At 39.4% G+C, this 22,592-nt stretch overlaps 1 protein-coding gene across 1 annotated transcript in view; it reads right to left on the reverse strand.

Annotated features, from left to right (window-relative positions):
- Positions 1 to 22,592, reverse strand: part of LOC114646737 (annexin A2-like) — a 109,407-nt gene that overhangs the window by 6,185 nt on the left and 80,630 nt on the right. Inside the window, exons 7-12 of the mRNA XM_028795058.2 lie at positions 18,298 to 18,388; positions 12,014 to 12,093; positions 5,642 to 5,701; positions 3,733 to 3,826; positions 2,297 to 2,392; positions 1,451 to 1,509 (exon numbers count right to left, since the gene is read on the reverse strand). Of these exons, the coding sequence (XP_028650891.1) occupies positions 1,451 to 1,509; positions 2,297 to 2,392; positions 3,733 to 3,826; positions 5,642 to 5,701; positions 12,014 to 12,093; positions 18,298 to 18,388 (480 nt within the window). The remainder of the gene's footprint in view (positions 1 to 1,450; positions 1,510 to 2,296; positions 2,393 to 3,732; positions 3,827 to 5,641; positions 5,702 to 12,013; positions 12,094 to 18,297; positions 18,389 to 22,592) is intronic.

A 22,592-nucleotide genomic window follows, 5' to 3' on the forward strand; every position in this document is an offset into this window, starting at 1 on the left:
TTGGACTTTGGTTTTTATATATTGGCAGCAAAATGTAACTTGAATAATTTTTTTTCTTTGGTTATATTCTTGAATAAAAGTGTAATTGTTTTGTTGATTTTGTTTGTTATACCTTTTGTGAAAGTGTTTATTTGATATTTGGACTTCAGTATTCAAACATTAATTTTTACTATAACATGAAAAAAAATTCTGTTTTAACTATGTATTCAACATTTCTTGCCTCGCATTTCCCATTATCCTGCATTTACTCAGATCGTTGTAGACAAGGAACACACATGAAATGTATGTATGTATGTATGTATGTATGTATTCTAAATAACGAGATATTATCTACACTATACAATTCAAGGCACCTCACACCCAGATAAGCAGACTTGAGTTGTGCCCAGGGAGAGTGGCTTAGCAGGCTACTTGTGCTGATCGACACATTTGCAAAACAAAAGACGCTGATGGAAAGGTGCAAAGGAATTTAAGGTGGCCTGGGATTACAACTTTTTTCGTGGGCTTTACGGATTCTAATGTTAAGACACACAGAGGGTTTTTAAGTAATCAACAGAAGCCGGGACACCTGTGCAAATTGTTTGCTTCACCTTACAACCTACAGACATTCAACAGCAATTAAATTAAGCCTTGTAACTTATTAGTTGTTCCCTGAAGAAGGCCCATTTGTAATATTCTGATATTTCCTTTTTCCAGTTTTTGCTATCCTAAACTTTAAATTTAAATCTGTGTGTGTGCATATATATATATATATATATATATATATATATATATATATATATATATATATATATATATATATGTATGTATGTGGGAGCTGACCCATTAACTACATTGTATGTGGCCACCTAGGCTGGTTGAACACCACATGTGCCACCACATTTTGAATCATCTGCAGTGCTTGGCGACACATGGCGGTGCTCCTGCCAGCAGAGAGTTGCACACAATTGTATTATTAAAGAGAACTTCGTTCCCCAGTTTCCAGTTACATCCAAAACATACAGTACTGTATACATATTACGTTAAGTGGTAACTAAATTGCCCCAGTATGACTTTGTCCAGCACTAGACTGGCATCCCATTAAGGTTTGACTCCTTCCTTGCCCTGGCTCCAAACCAGAAGCAGGGTTTTAGAAAGCAGATGGACATCCAGTCAGCTGCGTAATTCAGCAATGCAAGTTGAAACTATGGGGTGCAAAGCATTTATTTCCATATTCATTCTTTATCTTGAACCTGCTTTTTCACCAGTGGGTCTCAGAAAACAACCCTCAGCCCACTGCAGGACACCCTCTCAATCGGTCATTATCGATCATAATGTAGTCATTAATTAACCAAATACACAACTTCTGCATTTTTCAATGCTAAAGGACAATGGAGCAGTTAGGAAAAGCCTACTGATTATTAAAAATGAAGCCAGAAGTAAATTTGCAAAAGTAGATTACTGCACTCACCTTTAAAGAATTGTGTACAATCTCTGCAAGGTAAAGAGGTGTATTCTGAATGGCACAAACTAAAAAAATAAAACGAACACTGCATTATTTTTGGAAACATGTCAGGCAGCATTTCAAGACGCAATTTCTTACCTTCTTTGCATTTTTCTGCTAGGAGCCTGCAGACCCTGACTAGCCTGTCAGACTTGGAAGTTCTTGGCTTCAAAGCAACTGTCACACATTTTACATTCTTGAAAGTCTCCTTCAGGAGTAATGTTGACGTGGGTGCCTTTAATTTTGAACAGCAGGCATCTGCTTGTATGTTTATAAAACACTCCATAAATCTTTAAGGACCTGGCTGTTAGCATTTTATGTAGATAACACTTTTCTCTGTTATTTTTCATGTTTGTCAGCTTGTCATGCGTTCCATGTAATAGCAGGATGAGGCAGCTTTCCGATTCCAAAAGGTCATTGGAGATTTTAGATGGTTAGCTTAATCACAAAAACATGCGATTTGTCAATAGTATATTTGATCAGTCTGGTTCCATCCAGTTCAGGGTCTGCAGCCAATCCAGCAGCAGCCTTGGGTACAAGGCAGGAATTAACCCTGGATGACACCCGAGTTGATGGCTGAGAATAGCTGGGCATGCACGCCCACCTTAGCACATACAGGGCCAGTATCAGAGAAAGACCACCACATGCAGACTGTTTGAGCACCATGTGGTCTGTGAGCTGGCCAGGATTCACACCCAGTGGTCCTGAGCGGTACCCCTGCAGCACTGTGCTGCCCTAACAGTAGTACAGCAACAGCTGAACATGAGAACAGCGTCCTCCCAGAGGTCCAAACAAGCAATCTGCTGGTCTTACCAAGAGCAGTGAGGCACTTGCGGAGGTCCCCAGTGTAAAGCTTTTTAATGGTGGCTTCGATATCCTGGTTGCTGCATTCTTTATACTGCTGGAAAACTGAACATAAAAGAGGCAGGGATGTTAACAGATTAGCCTTAACACAGTGACTGTCTCCTACAGTATGGCACACGGTCACCAGAACAGCACTTACATGTGTGCCAAAGCTAAGATTACGAACTCCTTAAAAAAGGAAAAGACAAAAAAACAACAAAAATTCGGTTCTACCTTAATGAACAATAAAAAACAAAACATTTGGTTGTAACATCCATGTTTATGTCCCAAGTGTAAGAAAAATATACTGATGGAAAAAAGAATCAGAGTTTATTGGACTGATAAAACTACAAAAGCAGCAGCCTGCGTAACTTTAGAAAAGGCGGTGTGCTTGTTGTAGCCCTCTGAGCGGCGGTCCAGCTTGTGCAGTGAGGTCCGGCCACTCATTAGGTGCAGTTCACCCAGTGGAACAAGGCCTGCTCAGGCTTCAATTCAGAGAGCTTAGGTCATCCCAAAACACTAAATGGACTGGATGAGCCCCCCAATGTTACCAGAAGCAAGGGAGTGGGCCACTGGCATACTGGTATTTCATATCCCGGCATTGCCAGGCGCTATAGATTAAGACGCTTCATTGTGTCCTGATTTCAGCAGGAGACAATTAAACTGGCCACCCTCAAGTTACCACAGACTGACACATCAGAATGACAGAATGGTTCAAAGCCGCCACTCATACTGCTGATAAAACTGCCAGCAGACAGAGACCCACAAATACGGACTCCATACTGCTGCTCTTGGTGCATGGAAACCTGTATGAGACGACTTGCTCATACCCCCTAGATGTCCAACCCTACACACAGACAGCTGCTGTCCTGAGGAGTTGCGGCGTTCACGTGCTGCCTTGGACCACAGCATCCAGAAATGTGACTCTCTACCTGCTCAAGTCCAGCAACTTCATCAGACCCTTCTGCAGGAGCGGAATAACATCCTGCAGCCGCAGATTCAGAGGTTGTGCTGGAGCAGTCAAGCAGTGGTGACCACAACAGGCGGTCACCCAAGACACTGCAGGACGACTGTTCGCAATTTGCACAGTTCTTGTTGGTTCCTTTTATTTCCTCTAATTTATTTTCTTATTTCAGCAGTGAAAGTTAAATTTCAGTCCAATGACGAGTGTTGTTTTTCTTTTCCCATCAGTATTATTTTTATTCTAAATCTCCTTCCCATAGCTTCTGATGTCAGTGGTTGTGGACGTTTCACCAGAAGATCATAAATCCAATAATATTTTAAAAAGTGCTGAAGGCTGACTTCAGTTTTGGGTAGCGTCTCTGAACTTGACGTCAGCACCTGTAGTATCAGTCCAATGCCGTGACCCTCGACAGTCCCCCTCCCATACTACACCTGGCCTGTACCTCTTTCGAGATGATCTGTACTCCGTGCTGTAAAAATATGAATCCACACATCGGTGTCTGGCTTCTTTGTGTTGGTGTCAATTTTTCGCAGTGCCTATGTAATATAATGAGAACATAGAGAAAGAAAAAAACTATTTAGACCAAACTGTCCGTCCCGTACATGGATCCCATTTGGAGACACTTTTTTCCATAGCTTACTAGAAGGAGACCCAATATGTAAGAGACATTCATACAAAATTGAGGGAATTTGGACATGTGATACCACTGTATTAATCTCAAGCTGCCACAAGCCTTTGTCCTTTACATTGTCATAGTGAACTGAGGCATGAAATGACCCAATCGCAGGACACCAATGGGGTACAATCCACTATTTTTCGTACTTGCCTGTCTACAACAGTGGTGACGCTATTTTAATTAGGACTTTCCAACATGCAAATCTCAACTGCATCTTTATATACAATACTAAAAATATCCAATAAGAGCAGAGATGAGATGTAGAGGAGGCAGAGGCCTACACTGACCTTACACAGATTCCACAGATACTGTACATCACTCATGATACACAGATATATGGCATGCAGTGATCACCCTGGAACCCAACAGGATGCCACGAAGAACACATGTAGACAGGATTGGTAATCTCTCTCAAAACCAAAAATGACTGGACCATATCTGCTTTACTCGATCACAAACCTAAGATTTGGAGATTGGCCAGGCTCATCTTTTCAACATTTTGTCATAGACTCTAATTTGGAGGCAGAGGTGTGTGATGCCAGTGTGATCTCCCTTTTTAAGCACAGAGACTGCCACCCTGTCCATCCAGAATTTACTGTCTCAACTGTCCCCCCAAAACGGATGACCCCAACAATGTCCAGTGCCTTCAGTATATCCAGCCGTATCCCAACAGTGTTTTAGGGCGGAGTGGTGGCTCTGTGGCTAGGGATCTGCACTGGCAATCGGAAGGTTGCTGGTTTGAATCCTGTCAATGCCAATAGGGACTCTGCTCTGTTGGGCCCTTGAGCCCTTACCCTGCAATTGCTGAGCGCTTTGAGTAGTGAGAAAAGCGCTATATAAATGCAAAGAATTCTTCTTCTTATTATTATTATTAGGCCTCACTGGATTAGCTTACCCCAAGGAGTGAGTGATCTGTGTGTGGATCCACGTTAAACATGGTAATGTCATTAGCATTGTAAAATGAATTGCTCAAGAAATATTCTTTATGTTATTGTGGCTCACCTGCAGTGCAACAGGAGGAAAGATACTCTCCTTTTCCCCCAAAAGATATGATTCAGTCATTTAATTTCATATAATAAAATACTGGCCTTTAATATTTTCATGCTAAAATCATAATTTTATAGAGGGTAAGTCATGTGCTGGGCATATCCAGGTTTTTAAAAAGGGTGTGGTGTGTTTTTTATTCACAGACTTTAATATTATATATTTTATATATTATTTAATATTACATATTTTATATATTATTATATAAAAATGTGAATATTTTTTTTTTGTTTTTTGCTTTGCTGGGCTTTACTAGTCACAAAGGACTGACTCTGAGTGATGTAATGCTGGTGTGAAATGTCTCAATGGCATTATTTTCTTTGTGAAGGCTTACTTGAAGTCATCAGTCATTAGACTGCCATAATGAAACCGTGTATAATGTTGGGCCGAAAAACAAATAGCACAATTTCTTTAGACCGCACATCACGGTGGCCTTATGGCTTCACTTTAATACAACCTACACATCTTACAGAATTGAAAACTTGACTTTGGTGCATTTTCAAGATCACTACAAGAGTTTAAGATCCCAAGATATTTCTAGCAGACTCTCGTATCTTGTGTCCAAAATCACAAAGAGTGCAGTCAGACAGCAGTATAATGGACATCATGTGGTAAAGCCACTCTCACTTACCTTGACATCTTCATCTATCAGGTTGTAATCAATCACTCCAGAATGAACTGCTCTGTTACCCTAATGTATTAAAAAAAGAAGAAGAAGATGAAGTTTGTATTTTATTTTTCATCTTGGTATGAACTTTCATGCCGTAGCACTGACAGAACAAATGAAGCAATCCTTTTAACTTGTCACCAAAGGACCTTAAGATTATTTCTCTTTCATTATTTTTTAAGATATTACACTTTTTCTGAAGCCGTTTTGTTCAACATGGGAATGCAGAGAGCCAGAGCCCGTCTCAGGGTTGCCAGTTGATCACAGGGCACCAAACAACCTAAACCTGTGTGTCTTTGGGGTGTGGCATGAAATGAACTGCCCTGCAAAAAAACCAAAAGACACAGGGAGGCCATGCAGACTCTGCAGAGCTTGGAGAACATCTCTGTCAGGCAGAACATGTCAAACGGGGAGTTCTCATGATCTGGGCCATCATGCCTTTTCGGTAACACACAAAAGCAACTTTACAGACATTATATGGTGCCTCTATGAACACACGGACCTCCAGTCCTCAAATAAAAGGGAATAGAAAGGGGTGAAGTCCACCATTATAATTGATTATGAGTTCTGAACACGCACGGCCTGGGGGATCATTGATTGAGGCTCCCAAGGATGCTCTTGATACCATGGTTGATGTGCTGTAAAGGTTTCTTCCTGTGGCAGTCCTAATGTCTTTTGAGTATGTGTGGTGATTTATATAGAGCAAGCAGCGATTTTGCATTTTGACAACACAGTGTTTTGATGCCCCAGAAAATATTCTGCTCCAAACTAAGCACACAGTCAATCCAACATTCCCAAGTAGTGTTCATCAAACACACATTGAGGTAAAGATGTTAAAGCAACATTCGCATGTGAACAAGAGTTTGGAGGACTCGAACATCTCTTAGTTAGTTTGGTAGATATTTGTCTGTGGCTGTCGTGTGTGCAGTCTTCATCACGGGGTGAGTCTGGCATACAGATGGGCCAGAGTGTTTCAGTTTGGGAGTGTCTGACTTGAGTGTGTTATTACAATCAGCCGGCCTGTCAACGCAGGTCACCTTAAACAGTTGTCGCCACTTTACTTTTCTTGTCAGGTATGTCGCATGAACACACATCAGATTAGGTGGTGTGTGCACCTCTCACGAAACACAGCACCGCCGGTCACTCTGCAGAGGTTGGTCATGTAATGTCACTCTGTCACTAGGGCTGTTTTCAAGCCAGACATGTGGTGTGATTGCTCCGCTGTTGATTTTGTGTCAGTTATGCTACATGACGCACGTCACTGTGCTGTGACTGACCTACTGTATGTCACACAGCGTGTGCTGCTGTGGATTTACTGTGAGATGATGCTCATAGTAGCATCTCTACCTGCCATGAGGAGGACTTGAAGCCCAAAGTCAGGCCACCGTGGCCTACACATCCAGTTCATGAGTCATGTTGCACAAATCATAGCACAAGCTGTCGATTGAAATGAAGATCATGCTTCAAGGGCCAAGGGTGTGTGGCAGACAGACAACTCTTTAACATTTTAATTATACAGTAATCCCTCCTCGATCGCGGGGGTTGCATTCCAGAACCCTCCCGCGAAAGGTGAAAATCCACGAAGTAAAAACCATATGTTCATATGGTTATTTTTATATATTTTAAGCCCTTATAAACTCTCCCACACTATTATAAACATTTCCCGCACAATTATACAGCATAAACCCTTTGTATTCTCTTAGATATTAGGTAAGATTTGTTGAAATTATGTATGTAAACACACTATTTATATACAGTAAAACCTAAATATTATTTTAAAGATATCAAGCGTCTCCGATATCACATATATTACAGCCATTACAACAGACAGGCCACCAGCAATAAATACGTACAATGCAAGAAAAATTGTATACAGTAAAATGTGTGTACAGTGACACTAAACTATGTACATGTAATAAGTACTGTACGTAGAAAATTAATTGTTACCCACCAATAATGACACGACAACTTGTCTGATAACGATGAGTTTAATTTTACTGCCCAACAAAGGAGAGCGTTACAGCTCTTCTAAAGGAGCCTCTTCAGGCGACTGTGTTGCACCGCCATTGTTCTTCTTCCGGCACTCTTCAATCCAAATCCCTAAAGCAGATTCCATCCAGACTACCGCCTTATCACGTCCACTTGCAACTCGTTTTGCGCCCTGGTTAAAGGACACTGCGGCCATAGATCTTATATTCTTTTCCTCCTTTTTAAATAAAAAGAATCGTGGACTCATTGATGCCGTAATGGTGTCCTGCAGCAGTGTAGCTGTTCCCTTCCTTCAACATATCCAAAACTTTTGCCTTTTCGGCAGTCGTTAACATCTTCCGTTGGCGCTTGGGCACGGCCCCTGAAGCAGTAGCAGGAGCACGTTGATGCTGAATGAGCGAGACGAGACTTCCTGGTTAACGCAGCGGAATCGAATTTGGTGCTCCGTCGCGGAGCCAATCAGCACACAGGAACTTAACTGTGTGCTCTGATTGGGTAGCTTCTTTGCCATCCGCCAATAGCGTCCCTTGTATGAAATCAACTGGGCAAACCAACTGAGGAAGCATGTATCAGAAGTAAAAAGACCCATTGTCCGCAGAATCCCACAAAGCAGTGAAAAATCTGCGTTATATATTTAGATATGCTTACATATAAAATCCGCGATAGAGTGAAGCCGTGAAAGTTGAAGCGAGATACAGCGAGGGATTACTGTATACTAACTGTACTACCTGTCTAAGACAGGTTGAAATCTACGTAATCAACATGAGCCTCACCATTAATGTTTGCAGTGCCCCATCTATTGAACATGAAGACTTAAGGCAACCATTGCTTCTGATGGGGAGGGTGCAAAATATATTAATTTTGATAAGTCAGCTATGTTTCTTGGTTATTTTCTGCTTTGTTGGGTTACATCTTAGACTGCTTTGAGAAAGTTGATGTGTATACATCTCCTTATGTATGGTATGTTGGTTTATCACCATCTATAAAGTTGCAGTGTGTACCCACACCCTCCAAGGAACACACTTTAACTCGGACCTGCCAAAGTTCACCTCAATGTGAAGCATACAGTCTCAAGCATCCTTTATATAAATGATGTACATTGTGGCCATACTATGTTAAGCTGCACACACAAATTGAAAGCTTTCATATTCTGTGTGCTTTATTGCCCCCTTGAATACTTGATGTGGCAGAAGTTGTTGATGTAATAGGGATGGTGTTGGGGGACTGGTCACTGAAAAAGGTTGTAGTGGAAGGGAAATTCTATTAAAAAATTGGCTCAGGGCATTAGCTTTGTTCACATCCCCTTCTAGCGCCTGAGCCCTGGATTGCCGGAGTCTAGTAATTATGCCCAGTCCATTCCAGACATCCTTCATGTTATTCTGAGTGAGTTTGTTTTCTATTTGATATTTGAAAGCTTCCTTTCTTTCACTCGGCTTTTTCTTAAGCACTCACTGTGCTTCCTTCAGAGCCTCTTTGTTACTGGACATCAACACTGTCTTTTTCTAATTCAGCAGACCTTTTACCTCCTCAGTAATGCAGGGCTTGTTGCTTAGAAAGCAGCATACTGTCTTTGTGGGTACCACTGTCCCTCAATATCATTTCCCAGTCTGTTATTTAGAAGCATCCATTTCAGCCTCCAGGCTCCACTTCTCCACTATTCTGGTGTAACAGGTTGCTGTCTAATAACAGGATTGCAGCTGGGAACAAGATGAATTACGTTGGGGTCAGATCTGCTCAAAGGCGCCAGACATTTACACTTAAAGGGGTCTTTAACATATGCATAGAGCAGGTCCAGCTTGTTATTTCCAAAAGTGGAACATGTCACAAACTGATGAAACTTTGTCATTGTTCTTTCCAAAGTCACATGGTTGGAGTCACCGCATATTGCAACCTCAGTGTCAGAATGAATCACCATTAAAGTGTTGGTGAATCATTTCTGCTGCTGAGTACCCATTTGCAGAGAGAGGAATGCACACATTAATAAGGGTGATCTAATTATATTTAACATCTAATTATATTTATATGTAATTATATACTATATTTGTGAGTTCAGATATGAACTCTGGACAAACTATACATCACCCCATTTCCTCTACAGTAACATTAGTTTGCTTACTTAAGAGCTTCATTATCATACAAGTTATGCTACCATTTAACATGGTTTCATGTGCTAACTTGTATTTTGCAGGAATGGCAGGATTATTGTTGTTAATATGTAACGACAAAAATAGTGATTAAGTAATTTTAGACTGAAGTAACAGCCACTTATTTAAACCCATTACAGAAAACAAGCTAATGCTGTGTTCATAAGTGATGGGAATGATGCGAAACTGGAGCTTCCCTGTGGGAAATGTCACTTGAACATCCTTCCAAGTTGTACTTCCTGGTGGGTCGAACCAGAGAAATGACTCTACCTAGTCACTAATAAATAACAACTTAAATAACCAAAATACTTTTTAAATTTATGATGTTAGGGTTTGGTTCTTGATTTAAAGCTTTGCAAGTTTAAATTGGCACATTGTAGCGGTGCTTGAAACTTCAACTCCCAGCAGTCCCTGCAGTGGCTCTGATTGGTCATCTGCTGAGGGTGCAGGGGTTGTTGGATACAAAGAGGCCGGTGTGACATTTAAAAGGGAGCTAGGGTTACCAAAAAAAAGAAAAGTACTTTGTGTTTCGTGTCTAAAGTTCCTATCTGTCTACCTTCCGTTTTGATACCTGTACCTTCTCATTTTGTCCTGGATTGGAGTCTGGATTGTCTACTGTCTTCCTGTTATGTGAGGACTGTATGTGGATTTATGGGCATCCTGTGAAGAAAGGAGCGCTCCTGAACCATCCACCCGTCTTCACCATTTCAAGAACTACCAGTAGGACTATCTTTATATTCCCCTTCAACGTGTGGATCTCTGGACTATTTACCTTCATCTTTACATTACATCAGTTGCTGTTTTTTCATGGACTTTACTGTGTGTGATTATTGTTGTGGTTTGTTTTCGTGTTGATTGTGCATCGCTGTAAGGAGAACTGGGGTGGGATTGTTGTTTTCATTTATTATTAATGCATTCTTTATTTGCTGTTTTATTACCGGTGGCTTTTTGTCTCTGCAAGGGAGTGTGTGAGGGTCAGGCCAAGGCTGGGTACATCCCTGGAATCTCCACTAAAAAAAATAAATAAATTACTGTGTCTTCGACAGTGGGAATCTTAGAGGTGCCAGACCACTACAACATCACAAGCTCAAAAATGGTTTGCCTAGATTGTATCTGTGTCGTCAGTACCTGCACCAATGTAAAAACAGACAGAAAATCACGATGTTGATGAGAAATATCTTAAAGGTTAGATTAAAAAAAAAAAACAGACAAGTATCTCTATTTGACACACATAAACGTTCACTAGATTCCAATAAAATTAAGCAAAACCAGCTCTGAAAATATCTAGCATTGGGCCTGTCAGCTTTCACTGTCACTTGCCCCCGCTGTCTACATCGTTTGTTGTTAACCGTCAAAATTAGGATTACGATACAGGGAGTAAACACAACAGAAAAAGCTACATTTATAAGAAAAGGACAAAAGAGAGTTAATGCAAAAACTTCTACATTTCTTTAGACTGTAAATCTCATAATACAGTTCTTTTCTAAATTCAGACTAAGAAACAAGATTAGCTAATTAAATGAGATCAGTTAGAACTAAAATGACTCCCTGATTGTGAAACTGGCTGGAGTAAAAAACTGGAGCCACATAGAGTCTCTGAGACTGGACTCTAATGATTTCATTTTCACCTAGAAATTCACACAAACACAATAATGTGAGGTGCTATCACATTAAATGTACGTATTGTGTGAATGCAGTGTGTATAGATAGGCTGGATTGAAATTATTTATCATAATACAAACTCTGGCAAAGAGCCTTAATCTTAAATTTTCACGATAAAAGGTCTACTGAAATTTTTAATTTTCTCAAACATAGACAATGCTTCCAAATATTGAGTGTACAATACCTTAAAAAGAGTAAAAAATTCTTAAGCAGAGTGCAAAAAAATAACCGCCTCTCATTTAAAAAAATGTATATTGTAAATAACACTGGAATATCACAAATAAAATTGCAAATTATCCATCCAACCATTTATTTTCTACACCTACTTATCCTCTGAAAAAACTCAGGAGACAACTCCATGAAACATTTCCCCGGATGGCTTACATTTGCAAGGCTCCTAAACCAGCGATCAGACAAGAAAGGTTTGTTTTAATGATTTAGGATGTTACGGTTTGGTTCTTGGCTTAAACTTTGAGAGTTTAAATTAGCACATTATGAGCTCAAAAATGTTTTCTGGAGATTGTATCTGTATTGTCAGTACCTGCACCAATGCCAGAAGCAGCTTCTGAAAATCCTTGCTTGTGTCATCAGTGATATCTTGCTCCAGAGTTCTGTTAAATTCTGCATGAAAAGAAAAAATTAAAATCAGTATAAAACAGTCAGCTTTTGTGGTGATGCTGCTTTCATTGCAGTGCTTATTCCAGAAGACATGCATACAGTGCTTATGTTGATTTGACTTGTCATTTATTAAAATATTAACGGGATTGTTTGCTTCCAACAGACAATAAAGAGATCCACTGCTGTTTATTAGAAGCAACAGCATGGAGGACAAGAGATGCATGTAGATGGATACCAAGCACTGAAGTAGAAAACAGTACTCTAGAGACCTTCAAATCTCAATATTTCAAAAAAGCTTAAGTGAATGGAAATTGAGTTGAATGGCCGGTTTTTATTAAAACTTTTCGATCCTTCTAATGTTCTTTACTTTGAGCGACTCCAGAGGGCTTGATGCCTTGAATTTGCCTTTGATATAGACACTGGCTGTGTGTGTGCGTGAAGGTGTGCCCTGTGATAAACCTCTAAGAAGTGGTTAGAAAATGGACTTAAGGTTAAGAAAGAAGCATGGAATTTCAGATGTGTATGCTTCTCCTTTGTTACTACATAAACACAAAATGGAGACACACAGGTCAGCTTCATATCAAATGTAAACTGCATGTTCCTCTGACTAAGTTCTCAACTGACAACAGGAAAATGGTCAGTGTCTGATGTTCCACTATATGTTTCTATAGCCATCTGACTTTCTTTGAGATGTTATTTGTAGCTGAACCAAACTAGTAAATCTTAACTCATAAATTCAAGTACAGCAGATTTAAAATCGCATGCTTTTCTTTCATTGCTGCAGAGAAAAGCCAAGCAAAATGACACTTTTTATTGGCTAACTAAAAAGATTACAATATGCAAGCTTTCGAGGCAACTCAGGCCCCTTCTTCAGGCAAGATGTAATCATTGCTGCAATAATACTTTTTTTAAACACCATTTTAAATTTTGCAAAGCAGAACTAGTCTGATCAGTAATAATACGACATAAAGCGGAGTGTGGTCAGAAGTGCACTAAGACTCTCAGCTCTGTAAATCGGTACACTGGACCTCCTTCTCCCTTATCTTCATTCATTAAAAAAAAAATATATAAATTATGCAATGTATCCATCAACACAGAGCGTAAAAATAAAAAATTTAATGAATACATATGCTAATAAAAATCACTGTTTGTGAGCATTTCAGGCAACTTGGTGTTAAATAAGAATTACTGGCTAACCTGTATGTCATTAACTGGGACCCAATTAGTGTTGCAATTACTACACATACAGAACCGGATTTCTTTTTAGCAGGTACAGTAGTGTTATGTAACAATGCTATTGGGGAGCAACCACACCATAATGAAGGGGTTATCACTGCAAAGTTGAGAGTTTGAATTGCAGCATGGGCACCATTTGTGTGGAGTTTGTGAGTCTGTCTTGTGTTTGTGCATCTCCCCAATCCTTAACTGCTCTGGAAGTACAGTTTTTCTCCAGCATGTGAGTTACAAGGCTCTGCAGTTAAATGACAGCAGTAATGCATGGGGTTGTTAGAAAAGACTCCAACCCTGAACTGGATTAATTAAATTAGATAAAGAATGGATGATGGGCACAATGCCACTTTCTGGAGTATTGCCAATGCTGAACTGGCAATGAGTGTCGTTAGGTATGATAATTAGTAGATGTTAGCTATAATCAGTAATAAAAGGCTGAAGCTGTTATATAGCATTTTTATAATGCCCAATATAAAATAAAAACAGGCTCATAGTTGATCAGGGCGGTGGTGCTGCAGGCAGCATTACCACCTCACCACACAGCTCCTGATTGTGGTGCTTCTATCCCTGTGCTCATGTTGGTCTCCCCTGTACTGCATCTCTTCTTACGCTAACTAGGTGTCAGTGTAGGAGTGTGCAATTGGACTGCCCAGACCCTGTGCTTCAATCCCATACCTTGATGGTGCCTACGTGGCATTTGCACCTTCTCCATGTGCTTGCACCCTATACAGACTACAGTGTCACATGCCTCCAGCTTTCACCCAAAGTGAACCTCTGTCTTTAAAGATTGAAACTTCATCAGGCCCATAGCCTGCATTGTCCAAGTGCTACACAAACTATGATAATGGTTATTATGGCCAAAATTTTCAGAAGCCTGCAGACTTCACGACATGGCTGTTAGTGGTGTGGGTAGAACTGTCATGTGCCTATAGCAGTCTACAGGCACTCTTGTACATTTCATTTGGGTAACACTTACCTTTTAGTTTTCAACTTTTCCCTTCACATAAGGCAGCTGTGGGGGCGCTATAAGCCCATAATTTGTAGGGGGTTTAACCTCTGACAGCACCATCCTTGATGGTTTCAACACTCTTAGCATGAAAATGAAACTTAATGAAAGTTAGAAGGAATTTTGTTTTCCCACATGTTAAGAGTTTGGGCTCAGGATAAACTCATATTAACAATAACAATACATCCAGTTTATATTCAGACGTGGGCTTGATTATATTGTAAATAACTGTTAGAGCCTCCATGTGGGCTGGCACATTAGAAAGCACAATGAGAAGTTTACCACTTCAGTTGTTTATGTAGTGCCTTTCATGGTGAACTTTAACCAGCAGCCAAGCTCCAAGAGACATTTTTACAACAGACACACAACTGTGTGAAGTGAACACGGTGACTTTGACAGAACTGGTGACACAAGGCCACATTGACTGCAGGGAGAAAACTGAAACGAATGGATGAAAAAATATATACATGTAAAGCTATACGCATAGCTATAATTAGGAGTCCATGCCAAGAATTGTGTCATTTTATCACTCATACCCACAGGCATGTAAAGCAGATCAAGTTCTTTTTGTTTTCTTATTTATCATACAATAGAAATGATAAGGAAGCTAAAATTTCCTTCTAGTAATTTAGTGACAGTTTACATTATTGTTCCCGAAAGTAGCACATACATTTAAAAAAAAAAAGACAAAGATTATGCCATGTCTTTCTGATTCTTTTTACTGTATGTTCAGGTAATTATGACAGGATGAGAACATTAGTTGGATATTAACCAGAATGAAGATCTGCTTGAAATACAAATAAGCATAAAAGTGGGAGTAACTCTCTAGGAATGTGGCTTGGTGGGCGTAAAAACCAGGAGGTTACTACGTCCCAAGTAGGACCACACAGGCATTACATAAAGTTGATTTCTGTGCCTCTATTATCACTTAATGTTGTGCTTTTCTTTCCATTCATTTCCTATCCCGTTATCCAACCCTGAATCACAGGAGCCGTTGCCCATCCTGACACCATTAGGTGCAGCCATGAATGGTGTGCCAGATCATCACACACACATCCCCCCTAAAACTGCTACTGGGTCAATTTCAGATGTGGGAGAAAAACTAGAGGCCACCACAGAAGGAACATGCAAGACAATTCAGAGCTGTGAGGTGGCAGCACAGACCTATTGTACCAACCTGGTTTTACTTTTCCCTTGAAGATTTATAAAACATGAGGACTTTAACAAATTCAAGAGTAGGATCATCACACTGAAGAAGTAAATAGACATTACATAAACATCTGTCATCTTTTTAACCCAAATGGAAGAAGATCTTAACATTTAATGTCATACAACAACAACAACAAAAAAAATGTATTTATATAGCACATTTTCATGCAAATGATGTAGCTCAAAGTGCTTTACAAGACAAAGAAAGAAAAATTTATAAAAAATAAAAATAAAAATTAGGCAATACTAAATAACAAAGAATAAAGTAAGGTCCGATGGTCGGGATGACAGGAAAAAAAAAAAATTAGAGGGCTGGAGAAATAAAAACAAACAAAATCTGCAGGGGTTCCAAGGCCACGAGACCACCCCGCCCCCACTGGGCATTCTACCCAAAATAAATGATCTAAATCAGTCCTTGTGGTTTTCAGGTTGTGATCCAAGTGCACCCAACATTGACATTGCCATAACTGATCCAACCACATCTTCTAATTGGAGCCACACTACAGAGTGTACTCATAGAGGAGGGGACTGGACAGGAGCACAGCGGTTGAGACTAACGGGGCCTCTCTACCACCTCCCCAAAAGCCATGTGAAGCACTGCTTTGAGAAGCATCTCTACGGTTTGGAAACCTTCAAACAAACGTTCATGTCAAGGTTCTGTTGGAAAATATTACCCATTTTTTTCTTTCTGCAGGCAGCCTCAAAGTGAAGAAGTGAAAAATATTCAACACCTTGCAATGGTCTGTGTGCTCAGTAAGCTTTGCACTTATATCCATAACCTCCTATTACAATGTTCTTTCATATTCAATACATGCTTTATTTCTACCTATTATATTACAGTAGTTGCTTTTACATTTATTATACTTTAGTACTCTTGTTTTTACTGTTATGCTACATCATTCTGTGGGAAACTATTTCTAGATCTGCCATTTGAAATACAGAGAAAGTTCTTTGTTTCCAGAAATTTCTTGCAAAATGGCATGAAATTCCTAGATAAACACTGATTAAGATAATATAGTTTTGGTAAAATAAGCCAAAGTTATAACAATTACTATCACATCCTGGCTGTTGAAAACCCTTCAACGGCTGGACCCCAGATACTCTCCCTAACTTTTAAATCTCCAAGTTTTTGTGCACTCTGACAGCACCTGGAAATTGCTGCAGCAGAATTCATCCTGCTGATATTCAACAGAGGTCTACCAGTGGAGCCTCACGTGGACTGTATGCTGAATGACTATTTAATACAAGCTAAAGACATGCAAGTTAGGTGCATTGGCGATCCTAAATTGTCCCTAGTGTGTGCTTGGTGTGTGTGTGTGTGTGTGGGTGCGTGTGTGACCTGCGGTGGGCTGACGCCCTGTCCGGGGTTTGTTCTTGCCTTGCACCCTGTGTTGACTGGGATTGGCTCCAGCATACCCCCGTGAACCTTTGTTAGGATATAGGGGGTTGGATAATGGATGGATGGATAAGTATAATATTATTGTTTGTGTCTTGATTTTTTTATGATGTTAGTTTGCCACCATTGTGGCTTTGAAGTAGCGCTGAAAAAGGATCTACTATTCCACAGTGTGATTCCCGAAAATGGACTCGGCCCATTCATGGAGCTATTGGCTTCCTGCAGGACACAACTGAGAAAACAGGATCTTTTTAGATATGATTTACCTGTATGTCATTTCGTCTTCCAACTTGGACTAATGTTTGTTCTTTTTCCCGAAATTCCAGATTGCTACTCCTTGTTGCTGACTTCATACCAATATGCCAGATTTCTGAGATTGTGTTAGGTTCATTATGTGGCCTTCCATATTCCACAGATTCATTATTAAACTTTCAGTGAATGGTCAGACAGCTATGTGACGCCAGTTCACTGGACCAGTTGTGCCTGGGCTGTCTATCAAGCATCATCTGTGATCACGTTTAATTTGTGATTATTAGACACTCCTTTGTTGCGTTTTTATTATCCGTTCAACTTTATTCTAGAGGGGCTCTTCAGCACTAATGGTACTAATACTTACTCTAATGTGGATTCATTGATACTTCCAGATGCTATCATGCTAATGTTTGCTTGAAAGCATCTGCATTTCTTTATAATTTCCCATGTATTCAGTAATCTTTTTTGTTTTTCTGTTTTGTTTTATAAAGTGGCTAATCATGGTGAAGATGCCAATGTAAAATAAAGACTGTAAAATAAAGAGTGGATCAATGAATCATTCTTCTGCTTTAGAGACATTTTACATTTTCTCATTGTCTTCATTAGAGATTTTCAATAGTGGTCACTTGGACATTTACAGAACAAATTGCCATTGGGCTAACACTGCTAAGGCACAAAAAAAAAACAAAAGTAGTTTTAGATTTTTAAAATTCAAAGGCCAGGAGGTTGGGCAGAATATGTGCCAGAAAAGGACAGTGCAACACAAAGTCAATAAAAAAAAATATTTTAAAAATTACAACATCAAGTCATGAAGACCAGAGACAATACCGGCACCTACAAAGAGTGCCATGAATTATAACACAATGTGGCAAAGATTGCAACATTCATGAAAAACCCTGCTGGCCAATGGCATCACAAAAAGAAGACAGCTCCTGCCTTGCTGAGGAAGACATTGAAATGATTGCCATTACCTTTCAACAAGCATCCAGGCCAGCACTTCTACTGATGTTTGATTACTTGCCGTATTTTAGCCAGTCAGGTTCTTTGCTTTCACCTACTCTCTGGATGTTAATACAACAACGACCATGGTGTGAGTATTTAAGACATTCCATACCTTTCTTGTATGCAGTTGTAATCTCTTGTAGTTCACTGCTGTTTTGTGAGCACAGGATCTCAATCAGTGTGTCTTCATCTGTGCCAATCCCCTGAAAGTATAGGAGAGGAAAATACAGAAAAATTAGAACAGACATGTGTCCGTCACCAAAGCTCTGAACAACAGGCAAGTGGAAGTGATGTCTGCTAAAGATGGTAGCTTACTCAGTCTCACTACTGAAAAATCAAATGTGGTTTTGTATAACAACAGGCTTCAGCATTTGAGAATTCTTTAATCTGCTGAAATTTTGCATATGTGTCTCCTGGATCACCATTCACCAAGAAAAATTTGGTGAGCAATGAATAGTGAGCCACAGTAGACAGTTTGGTTACCTAAGGAATGATTCTTGTCTAACAGAGGCACCTTTACATTTTCTATGTGCAATGTGCACCGTTCAGCAGAGCACCTGCGCCCACAAGGAATATAAAGACAGCATGAGAATGTTGGGGGGAAGTTGAAAGGGGAAAAAAACTACAAATAGAACTTGCAATAGGGTGATGAGCCGATACGGAAGACAGGAGGCATGGCGGTCAGGAGCTGGCCCCACGTGGAGCAAGAGGACGGTGCTTGCGGGGTAGAGTCGCTCCTGCTGATGGATAAGCGATGGTGGTGGGAGAAAGATGCAGGGCTCACAAGGGATGGCCACTGTGACATGAGACAGTTTGATGGTAAACTGTGTATGGCAGTGTTTCAGCTCCCAACTGAGCATACATTATGGGTAGCTGGGGCTGAGAGGATGAAGACTGGTGCTAAAGCTCAAAAAATAAATAAAAAAAAAAATGTCTACCTGATTTTTACTTCCTGATATTTATGGGATCATTTATTACTATATTTTTAAAAGATATCTTTGTCATTTTTAATGTCAAAATTATTTAATCAAAAAACATGGAATACATGCATTTTCCATGTAAAACTCTGTTCAAAATTCTAGTATTTTCCATAAACTGTTTCTACAAATTAAAAAAAATATTTTGCCCACACTGGTGTTTTACATTGGTCAAAAAGTCGGAAAACAAAATCCATAAAACTTACTGAATATCTCCAGTTTTTACACAAAAGGCATTTGTTGAGTATTGATCCACATCTTGCTATTACAAAAACATTGTAAAATAGCTTAACCATTTTATTTTTGATAAAAAAAACACCATTATTATCAGATATTACAAGCGCTGCCTCTGTGCTTGTAGTCTTCCACGATAACCTTACAGTTCCCCCCAACACCCGCCCCCCAAGATAAAATCACAGTAAACTGTTCATGCCACATGGTTAATTTTGTTTTCATTTACTTCCATATTTATGTGAGAACTCAAACAAGGGCATAGAAAAACCTAACCTGATAATGAGAAAAATGGTAGGAGCAATATGTAATACAATGATCATTTCCAGATCTCTTTTGTTGTCACAAACATGCATCGAAAACTCGTAAAGCATGTTGTCTTTAATTGAAACTCAAAGAGAACATTTTCAGTAAGTTTTTGGCTTTTATTTTCTGGTGATGTCCCATGTCCCTTTGTCTCCAATGTAAAGCACAAATGTCGACAAGATATTTTTAAAATGTATAAAAAAGCACTGGACTTTGGAACAATTTTGCAAGTCAAATGCATACTTACCATGTTTGTGGAGAAATAACTTCAACTTGATAGGTACTGAACTTATCCTTTAACCTCCATAAACACTTGTTGTTACTGACCATTATTTAAGTTCTAAAGTTTGTTTTGAACATTTTTTGTTGGAGTAATTAAAGCACTTTGCACCCAATTTTGCTCTGTGTGTGTGTGTCCTCACTGCCCATTCCATCCTCAGATCATGACTGAGTTCAAGGAGGTAATGCCAGCTGTGCGTAACCCAGGCATCACATTCATCCATCCTTGTACTACCAAACCCTCTTAATTCAGCCCCAGATAATGGAGAATGAAGTATAACCTTGAATCACTGGGGAGGCAAAGCAGATGGTACTTTCATATCCAATACAGGGATCACTTATGGGAACAGGTCACAGCCTTGACACTAGTCAGTGGCTCGGTCGTTACCTTTGTACTTTCTCATGTCCCTAGATAATTCATGTAGCAGGACTGGAATGAGTGGTCAAAAAATGGAAAATTATTATGAGGTGAAGGTAGAAAAGTTTTCATATCATGAGAAGACCACCGAGAACAGAAGACCCACAATGTACTAAAAGATACAGGGGTTGGAGGATGCAAAAGGAGACTATAGCAAAGTAAAGTAAGACAGGGTGTAGGTTAAGGGATGGCAGATCCTTGTTAGTCTAGGGTCTAGGTAGAATGCCTAGAGGGGGCTGGGCGGTCTTGTGGCCTGGAACCCCTGCAGATTTTTTTTTTTCCAGGTGTCTAGAGTTTTTTTGGTTTTTCTGTCCTCCCTGGCCATCGGACCTTACTTTTATTCTATGTTAATTAGTGTTCCCTTATTTTAATTCTCATTTATTTTGTCTTTTTTCTCATTCTTCATCATGTAAAGCACTTTGAGCTACATTATTTGTATGAAAATGTGCTATATAAATAAATGCTGTTGTTGTTGTAGGGCAAGTTTTTATAGAGGACGAGAGCTATCCTTGCTATATGGCATCTTACTCTCCCTAACCATGCATCTTGCCTACGCAAGGTCAGTCCACTTTTGACTGGTCACTATAATGCTCAAATGAACTTCAGTAGTCAAAACGCAATGCTGTGTATAGAGTGCTGGCTGGTGGTCCTTCAATGGTTTTCCAAGAAAATTTGCAGATTATTAAAAAATAAATAAATAAAGTGAAGGACTGACAGCAAAGCCATGGCCTGCAAACAGGGCAAATCATAAAGTTGAATAAACTCTAAGCCTAGTATAATGCAACACCTCATGTCAAAATGAAAAAAAACATTATGAGAGCCAAATTGTTAAAAAGGGTGTTGGTTCTTATTTTGATTATACAGTATTTATTTATAAAGCACTTTAAAAACAACATCAAGGCTGACCAAAGTGCTGTACAATAAAACCCGACATATCAGACACACAATAACCAAAGGGTAAATGAAACAGAAACACATATGAGCTGAAGAGATTCATAATAAAAAGTATACAGATAGCCAACATATCATACTGGGTTAAAAGCCAGAGAGTAAAAGTGTGTTTTTAAATATATATTGTATTATTTATTATAAATGCCACAAGCACACCATGATACCATAATAAGTTTTTTTTATTTGAATGGACAGCATACACAAAATTGAATGGTTGAGTTTGGATAGAAGGAGGAATAAATGATTGAGAAAATATAAAATAGGAAATGAGTGAATTATTATGAATGAGTAAGCAAGTTGGCGAGAGATGGCATGCAGTCTTTGAAAAGCACAGGGTTTTCCTTTCTAGATTGTACTAAATAAATTAATAAAAAAAAACATATTCTGATTGTTTACTGCTATTCTGCCCTGAACTCATGACAGTAGTGCGACGGAAACCATGTGTACGTCAGGACAACGTGTAACCCTAGCTGTTATGTCCTGAAAGTGTCTTCATTTGAACTCACAACTGTAACATCTGGACATGTAGATTAAATTACAGAATCTATACTTGTAAAAATAAATTCTATCTTGAGCGTAGTTATCTCAGCCACGTGATCGAGTTATGGATACAGTTACTTCAGGAAATACACAGCTTTGTAAGCTTTCCTTTTAACATTCCTGTATGAACCAGAATAAGAAGCATAAACAAGCAGAATTTTTAAAAGGAATGTGCAAAATTGGCATGCTTCATGTGCTGCCAGTCCTGCTGACGACTGTTTCAGCGATATCAGTGTTTATAACAGTCTGCTCCTCGATTTGCACAAATTGTTATTATGGTAGAAGAAATAACTTCTCTTAGCAGCATTTCAGATTATTCTCCATGCTAATGTTTTTGTGTACATTTAGCTAGAAATGAAAGAAAACCACATTTAGGAGTACAAAGGATTGTCATATTCACAATGTACAGTGTGACCTGATGTCAACACAATGTCTGATTGTGCTTCTCAGGAAGAACAGGTACTATGCTTGTCCACTGCTAACATGAGAAGAACTTTGTTGAATGTAAACCCACACAAAGCTGCTGGACAAACAAGATACCTGACCGAGTGCTCAGGGAATGTGGAAATCAGTTGACGGCTATCTTTACAGACATCTCCAACATTTCCCTGAGGCAGGCAGTCGCCCCCAAGTGCTTCAAGATCTCCACCATGCCAAAGAAGTTTTCTGTCTCTTGTCTCAATGACTTTTGCCCTATAGCATTCA

Source organism: Erpetoichthys calabaricus, chromosome 2 (genome assembly GCF_900747795.2).
Source record: "Erpetoichthys calabaricus chromosome 2, fErpCal1.3, whole genome shotgun sequence".
Classification (NCBI taxonomy): domain Eukaryota; kingdom Metazoa; phylum Chordata; class Cladistia; order Polypteriformes; family Polypteridae; genus Erpetoichthys; species Erpetoichthys calabaricus.